This window comes from Alosa pseudoharengus, unplaced genomic scaffold, assembly GCF_046254945.1.
Source record: "Alosa pseudoharengus isolate Yale_2024_CS ecotype anadromous, Long Island Sound unplaced genomic scaffold, YU_APseudo_1.1 YU_APseudo_1.1_scf_2, whole genome shotgun sequence".
NCBI lineage: Eukaryota > Metazoa > Chordata > Actinopteri > Clupeiformes > Clupeidae > Alosa > Alosa pseudoharengus.
The window spans coordinates 42,774,511-42,790,316 of NW_027468663.1; the positions used below are offsets into that span (position 1 = coordinate 42,774,511).

The window sequence follows — 15,806 nt, forward strand, 5'->3', positions numbered from 1 at the left end:
TTTCAATAACATTCCAAATGTATGAAACGCATGATATATGTTCCACCCTGATTTTTCTGATAAATCATGCACGACACATCATGTCACAGTATGAGTCAAACTGGGATAACTAGACTGCATAATGCACAATGATAATGAAGATGAGTCTAATCTAATCTAATCTAATAATTGCATGGCTGAATACCTCCTCTCTGTTCTCATCCTTCCTTAAACACATTCCCTTCTTCCTTAAACACCTTCCCTTCTTCCTTAAACCTTCCCTTCTTCATCTATCAGTCCAACAGAGTCTCCTCGCCACCCAGAACGCAATCACAGTCAGTCAGTCCCGGCCCTCAACAGAGAGAATAAAACAACACTGTCCAGGATCCATGCTGAAACAGGGATGGGTCTTCACAAATGCTTGTTATTTTTAGGTTTAAACAGACGTTTCATAACTTCATTAATACCTAAACTTTTGATATCTGCCAAAACCTTATCCACATAATCTAAAGGCACCTTTAAGATTAAGATTTACCTTCACAAAACGTTTCCAAAATAATTTTGATGGCACATAACCTTATAACATTATTGGCATTATTGAGGAGTCTACAAATTCATTTGTCACTTGAACGTCTCCCAGAATAGCATTGTGATGCTGCTAGAAAATGTAATTCCATTCAATCATCACTGTAGAAATAGTGTTTTTGTTTCTTTTTTACTTTTCTTTTCTGTATCTTTTTAATTTATGTTGTATGCCATGTCTGTGTCTTCTGAATGGACCCTTGAGTCTGGCAGTAAAGTTGATGATCATCATCATGATAACATGGAGAGGAAACTAACTGATACTTTCTATAGTACCCAGTTGTGTGTGTGTGGGTGCGCGCGCCTGCTCACAGGTCCGCTGGAGCACTGCAGTCACTCTCCCCATCCAGAGTGCCAGCCGTTGTGTGTGAGTGAATCGCTGTCATAGATGCCATTCACCTAGTACCCAGTCTAACTTTTTAGAGTAGGTCTGTGTTCTGATGCTTTTAGAGTAGGCCTTTGTTCTGATGCTTTCTAGAGTAGGCCTGTGTTCTGATGCTTTTAGAGTAGGCCTGTGTTCTGATGCTTTCTAGAGTAGGCCTGTGTTCTGATGCTTTTTAGAATATGCCTGTGTTCTGCAGATTGTAGATAAAACTAAATCTTAAAGTGTGAGGGACACATTCAAAAGTAAGGGCAAACCACGGCCTAGTGACAAGACACTAAGAATCACTGAATGGTGAGGGTGCCCTCTTCTGGTTAAAAAGAGATTACAAGAAGTAAAGTAAAAAATGTAGGTGTATATTTGCTAACTTAGTTTATTACATCTCATTTCTTTATTGACAAATAGAAATATTTCAAGACATTTGGAAAATCAGAGCAAGAGTCAACATAAATAAATGAGCAATAGCCTGATTTTGTAAACAAAGTCATCATAAATTAACAACCTCCAAAACAATGGAACTAAACAACCTTTGCATCAACACTGTTTAAATAATGAGTTAACCAAAAACACAGCACAAACAAAAGCAAACAGACCAAGCTCTGCCTCTCTAGTCTTAAACCCTGGGTTACAGTATACATTCTGTGATATCTTCCAGAACCACTAAACTATAACTAAATAGCAATGAAAATGAAAAATATCATTTCAGTATCATATTGGTCTTATTTGTGCAGGCATCAGAGTTGGCGTCCACAAAATCAACTGCGGCCATTTTCAAAAATATTTTTTCCATGCGTCCACCGGAGAAACAATAGCAATACTAATTCAAAGAGACGGAAAACACTTACTGCTCATATACAATTAAGCTTTTACTTAAACTCTCTCTCTCTTTCACACACACAAAAAGGCACAAAGACAAAAGGACACACACACACACACACCTGTCATTTCCCCTGCTACCATCCGCCTCAGATCACAAACTTATTCCTGGTGGAAGAGTTGCTCTTGGTTGCCGTGTCTGCATGAGCCTGGTAGCCAATGGCCAGGGTGTCCGACAAGCCGAGCTGATTCTTGAACGTACGCCTGTTTGGTGGATAAAAACAAACAGGTCACATCTCAGTTCCAGGGGATGTTTCACTAATGTAGTTTAGTGAGGAACCTGTGTGAGCAAACTCACAGCAAGAAGTAAACCTACATTTTAATAGAAGAGTCCTGTGTCTTATGTCCAGAGAAAGTTAGCCTATTTATTTACATTTATTCATTGCAGCAGATGCTTCTATTCAAAGTGACTTTATAACATTACATTACAATTATATTACAAGAGCCATCGTCACCGGAGCTTGGGGTGAAGTGCCTTGCTCTAGGGCACAACGGTGGAAGCCGGGAATTGAACACACAACTTTTCAGGCTACTGCACGCTAGCCTAGCTCCTTAACCACTATGCAACAGGTACCACCACCCCATGTATAAGTATAAGTTATATACTCTTTTGATCCCGTGAGGGAAATTTGGTCTCTGCATTTATCCCAATCCGTGAATTAGTGAAACACACTCAGCACACAGTGAACACACAGTGAGGTGAACCACACACTAATCCCGACGCAGTGAGCTGCCTGCTACAGCGGCGCTCGGGGAGCAGTGAGGGGTTAGGTGCCTTGCTCAAGGGCACTTCAGCCGTTCCTACTGGTCGGGGTTCGAACCGGTTACAAGTCCGAAGCACTAACCAGTAGCCCACGGCTGCCATGTTTCACTCATGTTTGTCACTAAAACATTTGCTAGAAAGTAACTAACCCTCCCCCCCTTTATTGTGCTAGCAGTCTTATCAGAGGGGAAATGTGCACCATTGGTGATGTGAAGCGTTGCATATACTACAGCAGTATGCCTGCTGTTCATATGTTGCTCACCCGATCTCCCTGACGGCCGCAGCCCTCTCTGCGTTAGCCGTCCACACGGCAATCTTGTCCCCTTTGGCACGAACATTGATGACCACACCACACACATCTGCACTGTGTTCACCAAAACCCTCTCCGATGAGACAAAGCAGCTACAAACGCACACACATACACACACACAGAGTGAAACTTTGAAAGTTACTATAGGAGTATAGTGATTGCATATGACCTAATATTTAATCAGACAATATTATTATGGATGTGTGTGTTTGCGTCTCACCGTCTCCAGCCAAAACTTGTCCAAGTCTGTGTGGCGCTGCTGCTTCGACACGGCCACCAGCCAGCGGCCTCCTGCCTTGTTGCTACGGTCCTCCCACATTGGCTTGATGCCATGCTGCGTACACAGGGAAATGCATGCACATTAACACACAGGGAAATGCATGCACATTAACACACAGGGAAATGCATGTACATGAATGCAACCCCCATGCACATGAGGGGTCATTAATTGGAATGAGCAAGATTAAGTTGGCGAGAGGGGACATATTAATGTCAGTTTTGATACATTTTACATGTATTAGACTAATCCTAATACAACAGTTGTTCTAATTCAGACCTTTAGAAAAAACATCTCTATCAATTGGTGCATACAAACAAACACACTTACCCTGAAAACTGAATAGTCACATCCTGAAGAGAGCTTGCTGGGGAGCTGGATGTTGTTGTACAACCTGAGAATAGGGAAAAAAAAACCATCAGCAATAGATTTATGGCAAAACTAAATGGTAATGACGGTCTTTGTTAAACAATGCTTGTGAAGGCATTTGAAAACTAGGCCTGAATGTTTCTGTATTCACCAACTGGATGCCTAAACATCAATCAATCCATCATTTATCTATTTAGCAGACGTTTTTATCCAAGGCGACCTACAAATTGAGGATTGACATTTAAGATGCACTGCAAAGGAGACTAAGTAACAATAAATACTACTAATAGAGTATGAGAGTGCAAAAACTTAAGTAGCCTACTAGTAAATGTGTGGATCAAGGAGACAGTGATAGAAGGGGAGAGGACGAGGAGGGAAAAAAGTAAGTGTTACTCTTGGAAGAGTATCTTAAAGAACTTCTTGAATATAGAGAGGGACACCCCTGCTCTGGGAGCACCCAATGAGGAACTACAAATTAAAAAAAAAAAAAAAAAGTCAAGATTGCGGTGTGTCTAGAGGCAGCAGAAGACCTTCCTTGGAGGAACACAGCAGCCAGGTTGTATCCATCAATCTATCATTATCTACATAGAGAGAGGGGAGAGAAATTGTCTTACGCCCAAAAATCCTCTACAGTATGGAAGGTGGTGATGAGACGAAGGTTCTCTTGCCAGGTCCTACGCTTGTCATTCTTGAAGAACCACAGACCCCAACTACGAGCACATAACAGAAACACCCAAAGTTAAGAGAGACCTGTACCAATCTGGAACCGGCACATAGCAATATTCAAAATACCCTCTGGCCTTTTGGAAACACAGATATGACTAGACAAGAGCTGGTAGGAATAGAGCAACATTGATGAGTGGAGGTGCAAAACGCACACCAGAAAAGGAGGTGCTGGCAACCAGTAAAACACTTGCAAAAGGAGAGAAGTGCCGCACACTCCCGAGTTACACATAGAAGTCTTTAATGTGACTAGAGTGACAACGTTTCGGCCTGTTGGCCTTCCTGACCTGAGGAAGGCCGACAGGCCGAAACGTTGTCACTCTAGTCACATTAAAGACTTCTATGTGTAACTCGGGAGTGTGCGGCACTTCTCTCCTTTTGCAGGAATAGAGCAACAGACAATAATACAAAACTGTGGTGGAGTGGAGGATTATGAACAAAAAACAGGATAATATCTGATGGATTCAGGCCCTAAAATATAGGCTATTTAGCAAAAATACAAGAGAGCAAGAAAATAACAGAAAAGTCCATGCACGTCGTGGACAAAGACTGTTAATTATAAACACAAAGTATATATAAACATAAAGTCTACCCAACTGCCATTAATTGTAACGCAATAATATTTAATCAAAGTCTAATAACACACAGGCTACACGATGCACTCATCAATTTGTCAACCCACCTATTTTGCAAAGGATGTTTTACAGGTGGCTGCTGTTTCACCAAGGCAGTCTTTTCTTTGATGGTTGCAGTGGTCTTTTTTTTGGTAGCGATACTATTACGTGGCTAAAAATAGAGGACAAAAACAACATTAAAGACGAATTGGTATGTAGTTTTATGACTTAACAACTTAATGCTAGCAAGTTAGCAACCTCCCAACAAACTCGACCAATCAACCCTGAACTGTTGATGGCCTAATAACGTGCCTTAAGGGTCATAACAGTAATAATTATTTAAATAAACCCAAAGACACTCTTAATTAAGTATTTATCTTACCAGATACACTACAGCCGATGCCATTTTATAGATTTGTGTGGATAATGTTGGGAATCGAAAGGCATCCGATACATGGACAAAGTTGCTCTCAGACTGAAGGCCCACGCTGATTGCCGTAGTTTTTCCGGGTTAATTAGATTGTCAATTAAATATATTGAGTAGCCTACGTGCATTTCTACTTTTAACGGTGACAACGCTATGCCTATCAATTGTGAATTTATTTTAGAAAACTGATTTAATTGTTCTGCATGTCATGGATTGTTCGGGAATGCGTCAGATTAGAGTAAACCCAGTTTTTATTTTAGGCCTATAATATGTAGGCTAATATATTTATTTAGTTTGGTTAAGATCGATGATTTAGAAAACATGGAGCAGTTAGCCTACGCTAAAATATAATGCAAAGTTTTGCAATGGAATACAATAAGGCCCTGGGATCATGAAATAACAGAGGGTGGAATTACATGCCATTCTTTCATTAAACCAGCAGATGGAGACAATCATTTTGAACATTTTCCTAATTCTCAGATAAAATGCACGTCTGGTCTATTAGTCTGGTAGGAAGGAGGGGGTCACCTGCACCCGAAAGGTATATTTTTTTAACCTAGTTTTTTGTAATCCTTAAGGTGTCTATAAAAGGAATTTTGATGTTCCCCACGCAAATTATTTTCCCATATGTGTTTTTTTGTATCATCTTTTGTGTCTGTGCTTGATTTTCGGCTGTAAAAAATGAAAACTTTAAATCTACATAGAATCTGAACAATACATCCTACAGACACAATCCACCCCAATTTATCTTCGTCTTTCCATGGGGAATTGATAGATATGAGGATTGTCATGATTAGATGATGGTGGTATTAAAACTCAAATAAACACCAAAAAATGTAAAAAATCGGTGACATTGGATCACTGGAACTCCTCCCCTATTGATATATGTTTTCTAACTTTTGTATTTTTACAGTCTTTAAGATGTCTAATAAGCAAATGTTGATGATCCCTACTTGAAATATTGTCACATGTTGGTCCAAATGAACATCTCCCATAGTAAGGAGTTACTATTCAAACCGTTATATTGGTATTATATTTACTGAAACAAAATAGAAAACCACTCATATAGTCAAATATGTGGATATATAGGGTATAAAAAATCCTCATTAGAATAAACTGAAATAGAAAAGAGTGATTCTAATCAAAGGTCAAGGGCAATGATGTCTATACATAATATGACAGGTCTTCATAATCAATCTCTTGCTCCTTGTCTTCTTCACCATCTCCATCCATCTCCTTGACTGTTTCCTCCAGCAAGTCAGTGAGTGAAGTGGGGAGGAGAGGGCCACAAGACCACACTGGTTCCAGGGTACCCTCTTCAGTCTTTTCCCAGCCTTGACCAGGATCATGGGGCTTGGGACACCAGAATATCGGTGTGGCTGCTCTCTTGTAGATGGCCAGACGGTGGTTGACACGGTTGATCTGTGGTACCAGGTTGTCTCTGCTGACAAACACAAAAGATGATACAAAAAAACACATATGGGACAATAATTTGCGTGGGGAACATCAACATTTATTTTCTAAACACCTTAAGGATTACAAAAAACTAGGTTAAAAAAATATACCTTTTGGGTGCACGTGAACCCCACCTTCCTACCCTACTATATAGGCTTCTGCATGCCCCCCTTCTGAAAATAAACTTTAATCCATCCAGGGGTAGTGTACAACACACCCACACACACAGTGTACACCCATTCAAACACACACACACACCCTCAGAGCAGTGATAGGCTACTCACCCGGAGCAGTGGGCAGCCTTAATCTTGGCACCCGGGGACCATTTAAGTATATACTCTTTTGATCCCGTGAGGGAATTTGGGGGTTAGGTGCCTTGCTCAAGGGCACCTCATTCGTGGATGTGGGAGAGCGCTGTTCAATCACTCCCCCACCCACATTTTTCCTACGTCAGGGATCGAACCGGCCACACTTCGGTCACAAGTCGGATTCATAGGCCACGGATGCTCCCGAGTGGGAGACTATAGGACGTCAGACTGGATTCATATATACTGCATACTCTTACAGTACTAGGGGTGTAACGGTTCATGTATTCGTATTGAACCGAAACGGTACGGGCGTCACGGTTCGGTGCATGCATTTACACGGAGAATACACGGTATAAAAATACATAAAACTCGTGTGCGGATTAATTAATGTCATGCGCAATTACTGTTAAGTAGCGAGAGTTACGGGAGTTCTTTAGCGACACCTAACGCTAATCTGTAGCCTCGCCTTAGCTCTGAAGCTCTGATTGGCGCCTATGTTTTTTTTGTCAGGTCGTCGGTCGAGTCCGTCAGTCATTAGCAGCACTAAGGTTAGACCCACAAGAGTTAGAGGATCCGCTGGTCTCTTTAAGATCGCAAGTTTGAGAACTTCAGTTACAGTAACGTTAGTACAGGCGAAAGAGTGGTGGATAAGATGAAACTGTGTGTCGGCGTTGTTCAGCAGTTGTTGGGTATGTGAGTGGAAAAAATGCTACACATATTCGAAGCCATCACCCAGATGATGTAGGCTACCAATCACTGAAACGAGGGGAAAAAACTTCCCCTGCGCTTCAGCAGCCTTTGGATACAAATAGGGCCAAAACCTATGGCTTACATTAAATGATTTCGTAATGACAGAAAGCTATGTAAATCGCGTGGTAATTACCTTTATGTTGGGGTAACTTGTAACTTCTCACATGAGGTTCTGGTAGTGTTAAGTGCATAGACAGTAAAATAAAGTGACAACGCTAACCAGGCTAATAAACAAACCATGCTACGGTGAGTTAACGTCAAAGGGAAAAGTCACGTGACTTCTAGTTGTAGTCTGTTTATGAAATGAAAGGAGCCATTTCGTTTTTTTAAAAAAGGCAAAATAGTGTGATATTTTCACAGTTAGTAGGCTAGATTATTACTTTACACACAATAAAAAAATATTGAGGCAAATTGTAGACCCTTCCATATACAACTAAACACAGATGTTGAAGGTCTTGCTTAAGTGGATTTTTAAAAATCATTTTTCTATGTAATTTGCACTTTCAGAAATAAGAGATGCTGTAGGCCTATTTTCAGTTTTATAGCCGATTGTCTTATTTTGTTTACAAGTTACAGATGGAGTCTGGGTACTTATTGTACTGTTTAGCCTACATCTTACACACTTCAGGCTGTTGCAGATGGCTCAGGGAAGAGACTGTATGACACTAGGTGGTACAGCCTGAGACATGTACAAAAAAAAATGCTTTCTGCATTTTTGTTTTGCTTTTCCCTCCATTGTACCGAACTCGTACCGAACCGTGATGTCCGAACCGAGGTATGAACCGAACCGTGACTTCTGTGTACCGTTACACCCCTATACAGTACTATAGGACGTCAGACTGGATTCATATATACTGCATACTCTTACAGTACTATAGGACATCAGGCTGTATTCATACTGCATGCTTTTACAGTACTATAGGACGTCAGGCTGGATTCATACTGCATGCTTTTACAGTACTGTTTGTACTGCAGTGTGTTGCAGGTCTACGACTATTCTCTTGACCTCGTGTGTTGGTTTTAGATAGATAGATTATTGATTGGTTTTCACTCTGACATACATCATCAACTGTGAGAAAGAGATGTGTACTTTTCCTAATAATGTCCAGTGAATTAATTTAGGCACAGGTGGACTCCAATCGAGTTGTAGAAGCATCTCAAGGACCACTGATAGAAGTATGCACCAGAGCTCAATGGCAAGTGTCATAACAAAAGGTGTGAATACTTATGTAAATGGAATATTATTCTTTTATTTTTATATACATTTACAAATGTTGGAGAATTATGTGTAGATTGATGAAAAATATAAATAAATAATTGAATCCATTTTAAGATGAGTCTGAAACATAACAAAATGTGGAAAAAGTGAAGCTCTGTGAATACTTTTTTTATACAATACTGTATACTCTAACAGTACTGTTTGTACTGCAGTTTGTTGCCAGACTATGTATTTAACAGAGTCCCAGTATAATGCATTTTGACTGACATGAAATTAGCAATTGATAATGTAAAATGGATGTGCGAAAACATATGCTGTTTTCTCTAAGAAATAAGAAATAGCATTTATGATATGCATGTGACTAGATGATGTGAATTTCAATTCTGATTCTGAGAAATGCACCATAGTAACTGAAAAAAAACAACTGACAATTGACTGACAACAAAAACAGACACAAATACAAAATGTGACATTTCTTTTTGTGACATTTCTTGAATTTCCCCTTGGGGATCAATAAAGTATCTATCTATCTATCTATCTATCTATCTATTTCATTTATTTATTTATCAAACCAGAGCAACACAAATGGCGCCGTATCTGCTTGCTGTGGGAATCTAAAGCTGTGTGTCACACTGCTGTGACATCTAATGTGTTGCCAGCTCCAACAGCCCAACAGCCCTGTTTGATAAATAGACCCCCGGGACAAAGAGGGCCAACTTTTGAGTCTGACAAAGACAAGGTCCAGAAAAACAAGAGACGTGCCAACTTAAAATGGCACTGCCCCGGAGGAGCGTGGAGGGAGGGATTATGGGTAGAAAGGAAGAGAGATGGAGAGGCTCAGCACAGAGAGAGAAAGAAAGAGAGAGAGAGCGGAGAGAAAGAAATAGTTTGAGGTGCAATGGGTTTCTCTAGAAAGAGCCATGTGAGAGGCAAGCCGGCGGGGAGAACAAAGGAGAGCACCGGCACCCAGAGAGGAAGAAGCCGGAAACCCGTTTGGCCTGTCCGAGAGGGAGGACGCAGCAAACAGACCAAAAGGCGTGAAGCGCACTAAAGACCGCCACACAAAAGAGCTAGAAATGGATTAAAGCTTGAAAGTGGGAAGCCTGGAGCCAGGAACCTTGACCCTGCGCTCCCTCGTGGCTTCTCGCCTCCCTCTTACGACAACTTTCCTCTCTCTCTCTCTCCTCCCTCTCACGACTCTCCTCAGTCTCTCTTCCTGCTCGCTGTTCCTCATTCAATCGCCACAGAACCAGAGTCTTCATCTGTGTGTGGTGCAGGAGTTTAGATTCAGGCTCATAATTAACTCATCAACTAACGCACCCGTAGGTGCTCACAGCCCACAATACGTGTAACATGTACAACCTATTGTTTACAAATAAACAAGTCATCTGATGGAAATTTACTTTAATCTTTTCATAGACAAAACTGAGTGACAACCTGAGACAAAGGAAACATTTTTTTCTTATTTTCAGTGACTGAAAACAGAGTTTCAGTGTATGCGAAAGGCAAAAACACATTTAAAAAGTCTCAATTTTTTAAAAATCTAGAGTCTAGAAAATGTGAAAATGGCCTTAGCATTTATTGTAGTAGTATTTATTGTTACCTAATGTCTCCTTTGCATAGCTGCTATAAAGTTATTCCTCACTTTGTAAGTCACTGTGGATAAAAGTGTCTGCTAAATGAATAAATGTAAATGTAATGTAAATTCCAATAGTAATGCCGTTACTCATGCCACCAACTATCTAGACTCTTCTGTATGTGCTGTCCTTTAAACTTCCTAAACTATCTACTCTTCTATATTTGCTGTCCTTTAAACTTCCTAAACTATCTAGACTCTTCTGTATGTGCTGTCCTTTAAACTTCCTAAACTATCTAGACTTTTCTATATTTGCTGTCCTTCAAACTTCCTAATCTAGACTCTTCTCTATGTGCTGTCCTTTAAACTTCCTAATCTATCTAGACTCTTCTATATTTGCTGTCCTTTAAACTTCCTAATCTATCTAGACTCTATGTGCTGTCCTTTACACTTCCTAAACTATCTAGACTCTACGTCAAAACACACACACACACACACACACACACACACACACACACACACATATCTGACTTTCTCCAACTTTTGCACATCTCTATAGAACTTTTTGTTTATTATTTTTGATTTCTCCTCCATCTATCTACCCATGTCCTTGATTGCCTAGCCTTTCTGTCCCCCCCCCCCACCCCCATCCCCAACACACACACAAAAAAAAAAACACACACTCTTACATCATCACTGTCATCACCTCACATACATACAGCACACTGCTTGCTACAGTAAGCCTCCTCTACATACTTGCTGCACACTGCCCCCCCCCTCCCTACATACACAGCACATTGTCTTCAGGATCTTCTCCAACACACATCCTCTACTTACTTACAGCATACTGCCCCCACCTACCCACACACACACTATACACACACACACACACACAGTCACTGCTTCACTCCCCTCCTGCCCACACACACATCTTCACTGTCATCACTCACATACATCATACTTGCAGTACACTGCCCCCCCCTCTCCCCTACATACACAGCACATTATTTCATCAGGAAGCTTCTCCAACACACATCCCCAACATACTTACAGCACACTGCCCCCCCCCCCCCCCCCTACATACACAGCACATTGTCTTCAGGATCTTCTCCAACACACATCCTCTACATACTTACAGCATACTGCCCCCACCTACCCACACACACACTACACACACACACACACAGTCACTGCTCCACTCCCCTCCCGCCCACACACACATCTTCACTGTCATCACTCACATACATCATACTTGCAGTACACTGCCCCCCCCCTCCTCTCCCCTACATACACAGCACATTATTTCTTTAGGAAGCTTCTCCAACACACATTCCCAACATACTTACAGCACACTGCCCCCGCCCCCCAATACACAGCACATTGTCTCATGAGGAAGCTTCTCCAACACACATATTGCACACTGCCCTCTCCCCACATACACAGCACACTATCCCATCTCCCTTGTCATCCCCCCAACACACACACCAAGACCCTTGGCAGTTGGGTTAGCCCCTTGAGCCGTGGATATGCCCAAGGTTTCTTCCTTGGTAAGGGAGTTTTTCCTTGCCCCTGTTGCTCTTGGGTGCTCCTTGTTGGTGCCCCCCCCCCAATCGCAATCCTCCCCCACCTTTCTTATGCAGCCCTTGCCACTTAATCTACTAAACCCCTCTTCTATTGCACTTTTACCCCCCCCCCCCATAAATGCACAAATAGGCTGACACCATACTTAATTTCACTGCATTTCTTACTTCCAGTAACTATATGCATGTGACAATAAACTTCCTTGTATCCTTGTATCCTTGTATGTGCTGTCCTTTAAACTTCCTAAACTATCTAGACTCTTCTATATTTGCTGTCCTTCAAACTTCCTAATCTAGACTCTTCTCTATGTGCTGTCCTTTAAACTTCCTAATCTATCTAGACTCTATGTGCTGTCCTTTACACTTCCTAAACTATCTAGACTCTATGTGCTGTCCTTTAAACTTCCTAAACTATCTAGACTCTTCTATATGTGCTGTCCTTTAAACTTCCTAATCTATCTAAAGTCTTCTGTATGTGCTGTCCTTTAAACTTCCTAAACTATCTAGACTCTATGTGCTGTCCTTTAAACTTCCTAATCTATCTAGACTCTTCTATATTTGCTGTCCTTCAAACTTCCTAATCTAGACTCTTCTCTATGTGCTGTCCTTTAAACTTCCTAATCTATCTAGACTCTATGTGCTGTCCTTTACACTTCCTAAACTATCTAGACTCTATGTGCTGTCCTTTAAACTTCCTAAACTATCTAGACTCTTCTATATGTGCTGTCCTTTAAACTTCCTAAATATATCTAGACTCTTCTGTATGTGCTGTCCTTTAAACTTCCTAATCTATCTAAAGTCTTCTGTGTGTGCTGTCCTTTTAACTTCCTACATTTCCTCCACAATGTTTGTACTTTTGTGCACTTTTTTCTTTTCTTTCTGCAGCTTACACTTTTCTAACATAACTAATCACACATCCCCGAAACATGCCCTCCTATTTCTCTTTGTTTTTATCTAACTCTAACACTAAACTCTCTTATCCTTTTTTAGACATTGCTTGACGTTTTTTTCTACCTTTCTTTCCTCTTTCTCATGTCTTCTCTCTTTCCTACCCCTCTTCTCTCTGCATACTCCTTCCGTTCACCCCTGGTTCATCAGAATAAGCGCAGCGCACCACCACACCACACACACACTGGGAGATCATTGCATTCATCTCACTGTGCAGAAAGGAAGAGAGAAAGAGAGAGAGAGAGGGTGGTAGAGGGAAAGGAAGACAGAAAATGAGGGTGTGAGAGAAAGTGAAAGTGCGAGAGAAAGCTCCTAAGAGTGAGAGAGAACAAGTGAGGCTGAGAGAGAGAACAAGTGAGGCTGAGAGAGAGAGAACAAGTGAGGCTGAGAGAGAGAGAACAAGTGAGGCTGAGAGAGAGGGAGCAAGTGAGGCTGAGGGAGAGAGAACAAGTGAGGCTGAGAGAGAGGGAGCAAGTGAGGCTGAGGGAGAGAGAGCAAGTGAGGCTGAGGGAGAGGGAGCAAGTGAGGCTGAGGGAGAGGGAGCACGGTAGAGAGGGAGCGTGGTAGACTAGCTGGCCCGGCAGCTTTTGTGCTGCTGGCTCTCACAGGACGCTCTGTCCCGGCCCGGTACCCAGGGCCCCGCACCATAACGGACCACCGGCACCAGCACGTGTTTGTGGAGGGGTGGGGTGGGGGGGTCAGGGACTGGCAGCTTCCTGAAGGGGTAAACAGATGGACACAAAAAGAACGACAAAGAGAAGGCAGCGAAGGAGGCAGATGAGAAGTAGGAGGTGAGAGCCTTAAAAGTGAGGTAGAGAAAGAGACAGAGAGAAAGAGAGAAGAGGAGAGGGGGAAGAAAGAGAAAGAGAGAAGAGGAGAGGGGGAATAGATGGATAGAGAAAGAGACAGAGAGAGAGAGAGAAAGAGAGAAGAGGAGAGGGGGAAGAGAGAGAAAGAGAAGAGGAGAAGGGGAAGAGATGGACAGCTCGGTGGAGAGGAAGTGTGAATGTTACGTTAATGTGATGAGCATGTTATGATGCACTGTAAGAGATGTTGTTTGTTAACATAAAATCTTCTTAAAATAATTCGTAAAGAGTACTCGTGTCACTTTTGGGCGCATGTGTGACTATGCATGCACAAGTGTGTGTGTGTGTGTGTGTGTGTGTGCATGTGTGTGTGATTGTGTCTTTGTGTCCACTCTTGTTTGTTTGGTATTCAAGGAGATGGCCGAAGAGTGGGGGTAAGGGGCGCCTTTCATTATGTTTGAGCTCTCCCCCTTTCTGTGTCACACACACACACACACACACACAGGCAGCTGAATTGCCCTATTGACTGAATTCTCAGCGTGTCGCTACACAGAAGAACCCGGATAGAATAGAACAGAGTAGGGGATACGGGCTTCTCTGTGTGTGTGTGTGTGTGTGTGTGTGTGTGTGTGTGTGTGTGAGCATGCGTGTGGCGAAGTGGTGAACATGTGCACGGAAGTTTAAAAACACGGCAGAGGCTGCAACCCCGCAGGAGAAAGACGCTGCCTGTGAGCAGCTCCGTGTGTCCCTGCAGGAGCTCCCCTGAGCCTCACCCTCACCGTAACCCAGCTGCTGAGGTGAGTCTCCTGAGAAGCTCTTGCATCATTGTTGTAGTGCCTACAGCACAGAGCAGAGAGGATGTTTAAACTGTTTGACTCCTTCATTTCTTAAAAGTGTAGGCTACATGCTCAACTCCGTATAGTATACATGTTCAACTCGGTAGTTTCTTAAAAGTGTACATGTTCGACTCCATAGTTTCTTTAAAGTGTATGTTCGACTCCGTTGTTTCTCAAAAGTGTATGTTCGACTCCGTAGTTTCTCAAAAGTGTACATGTTCAACTCTGTAGTTTCTCAAAAGTGTATGTTCGACTCATAGCATTTTTTTTCACTGCCAGTCAGACGATGGCTCATGCCTCAGTGTTTTTTTGTGATGTTTTTTTTAATGGGGCAATAATATTAATAGATCTTATTCATAGGAAAAGTGTGCATAAAATGTGACTTAAGTGGTATTCAGTTCTCAAACTGATTAATTACTTTTAAATTAGCTACAGGTGAGCACTGGCTGACCGACTTCTGCACAATGTTAAAACTGTAGGTGGTGTTGGCAGCGTTTCACAGGCATCAGCTAACATTTATCAAATTAAATCAGCTATCTGAATTTTTTCTCCTCTAATTTAAAAATGTATTTAGTTCCATGAACATAACCGAATGTCCCAGAAACACAGAATGTTGTGTGTACGCACAATGTAGATCCAGCATGACTGCACATGACTCCAAAGTACTTTTCCTTACCAGGGACTAGTTTTGGTAGTGGATCACACAGATTAGAGGACAGATACATTCCTGAGACAGGTGTTATTAAGATATTTCTTCATCTGGATTACTTTAACCTGCTGGTGAAGTGCCACGATTCCTGCTAACACACCAGGATAAGAAATACGGCTACCTGAATAACAGCTGTGTGGATAATCCTTTTTCAGCCCCACTACCACTTGTGTCATATTGCTTAATTATTATTTTCAATTCTCATTACAAAAATAACCCCTTTCCACTGTACTGTGGGTCTCACCTCTCACCTCAAGTGACTATAGTAATGGGATGCTGTCAACAGCAGGTGACACTGAAATTCATCTAAATGGATC

General features: G+C 41.8%; 1 protein-coding gene across 1 annotated transcript; it reads right to left on the bottom strand.

The window, feature by feature from the left end:
- Positions 1 to 1,768: 1,768 nt before the first annotated feature.
- LOC143133520 (eukaryotic translation initiation factor 4E-1B-like) lies at positions 1,769 to 14,767 on the bottom strand. The gene is made up of 9 exons (XM_076293283.1): positions 14,724 to 14,767; positions 13,708 to 13,854; positions 6,473 to 6,746; positions 4,944 to 5,047; positions 4,153 to 4,248; positions 3,500 to 3,563; positions 3,113 to 3,226; positions 2,845 to 2,984; positions 1,769 to 2,023 (listed from the first exon to the last, which is right to left on the bottom strand). Exons 1-9 carry the CDS (start codon positions 14,765 to 14,767, stop codon positions 1,909 to 1,911), a joined length of 1,098 nt encoding a protein of 365 aa, XP_076149398.1. The 3' UTR covers positions 1,769 to 1,908.
- Positions 14,768 to 15,806: the final 1,039 nt, after the last annotated feature.

Excerpts from the sequence above, each read along its gene's own strand:
- LOC143133520 (XM_076293283.1), bottom strand. The coding sequence starts at position 14,767 with ATGCAAGAGCTTCTCAGGAGACTCACCTCAGCAGCTGGGTTACG. Across the intron at positions 13,855-14,723 it reads ACCTCAGCAGCTGGGTTACG|GAAGCTGCCAGTCCCTGACC; the intron begins GTGAGGGTGAGG and ends TTACCCCTTCAG. Across the intron at positions 3,564-4,152 it reads ACTGTAGAGGATTTTTGGGC|GTTGTACAACAACATCCAGC; the intron begins GTAAGACAATTT and ends CCCTATTCTCAG.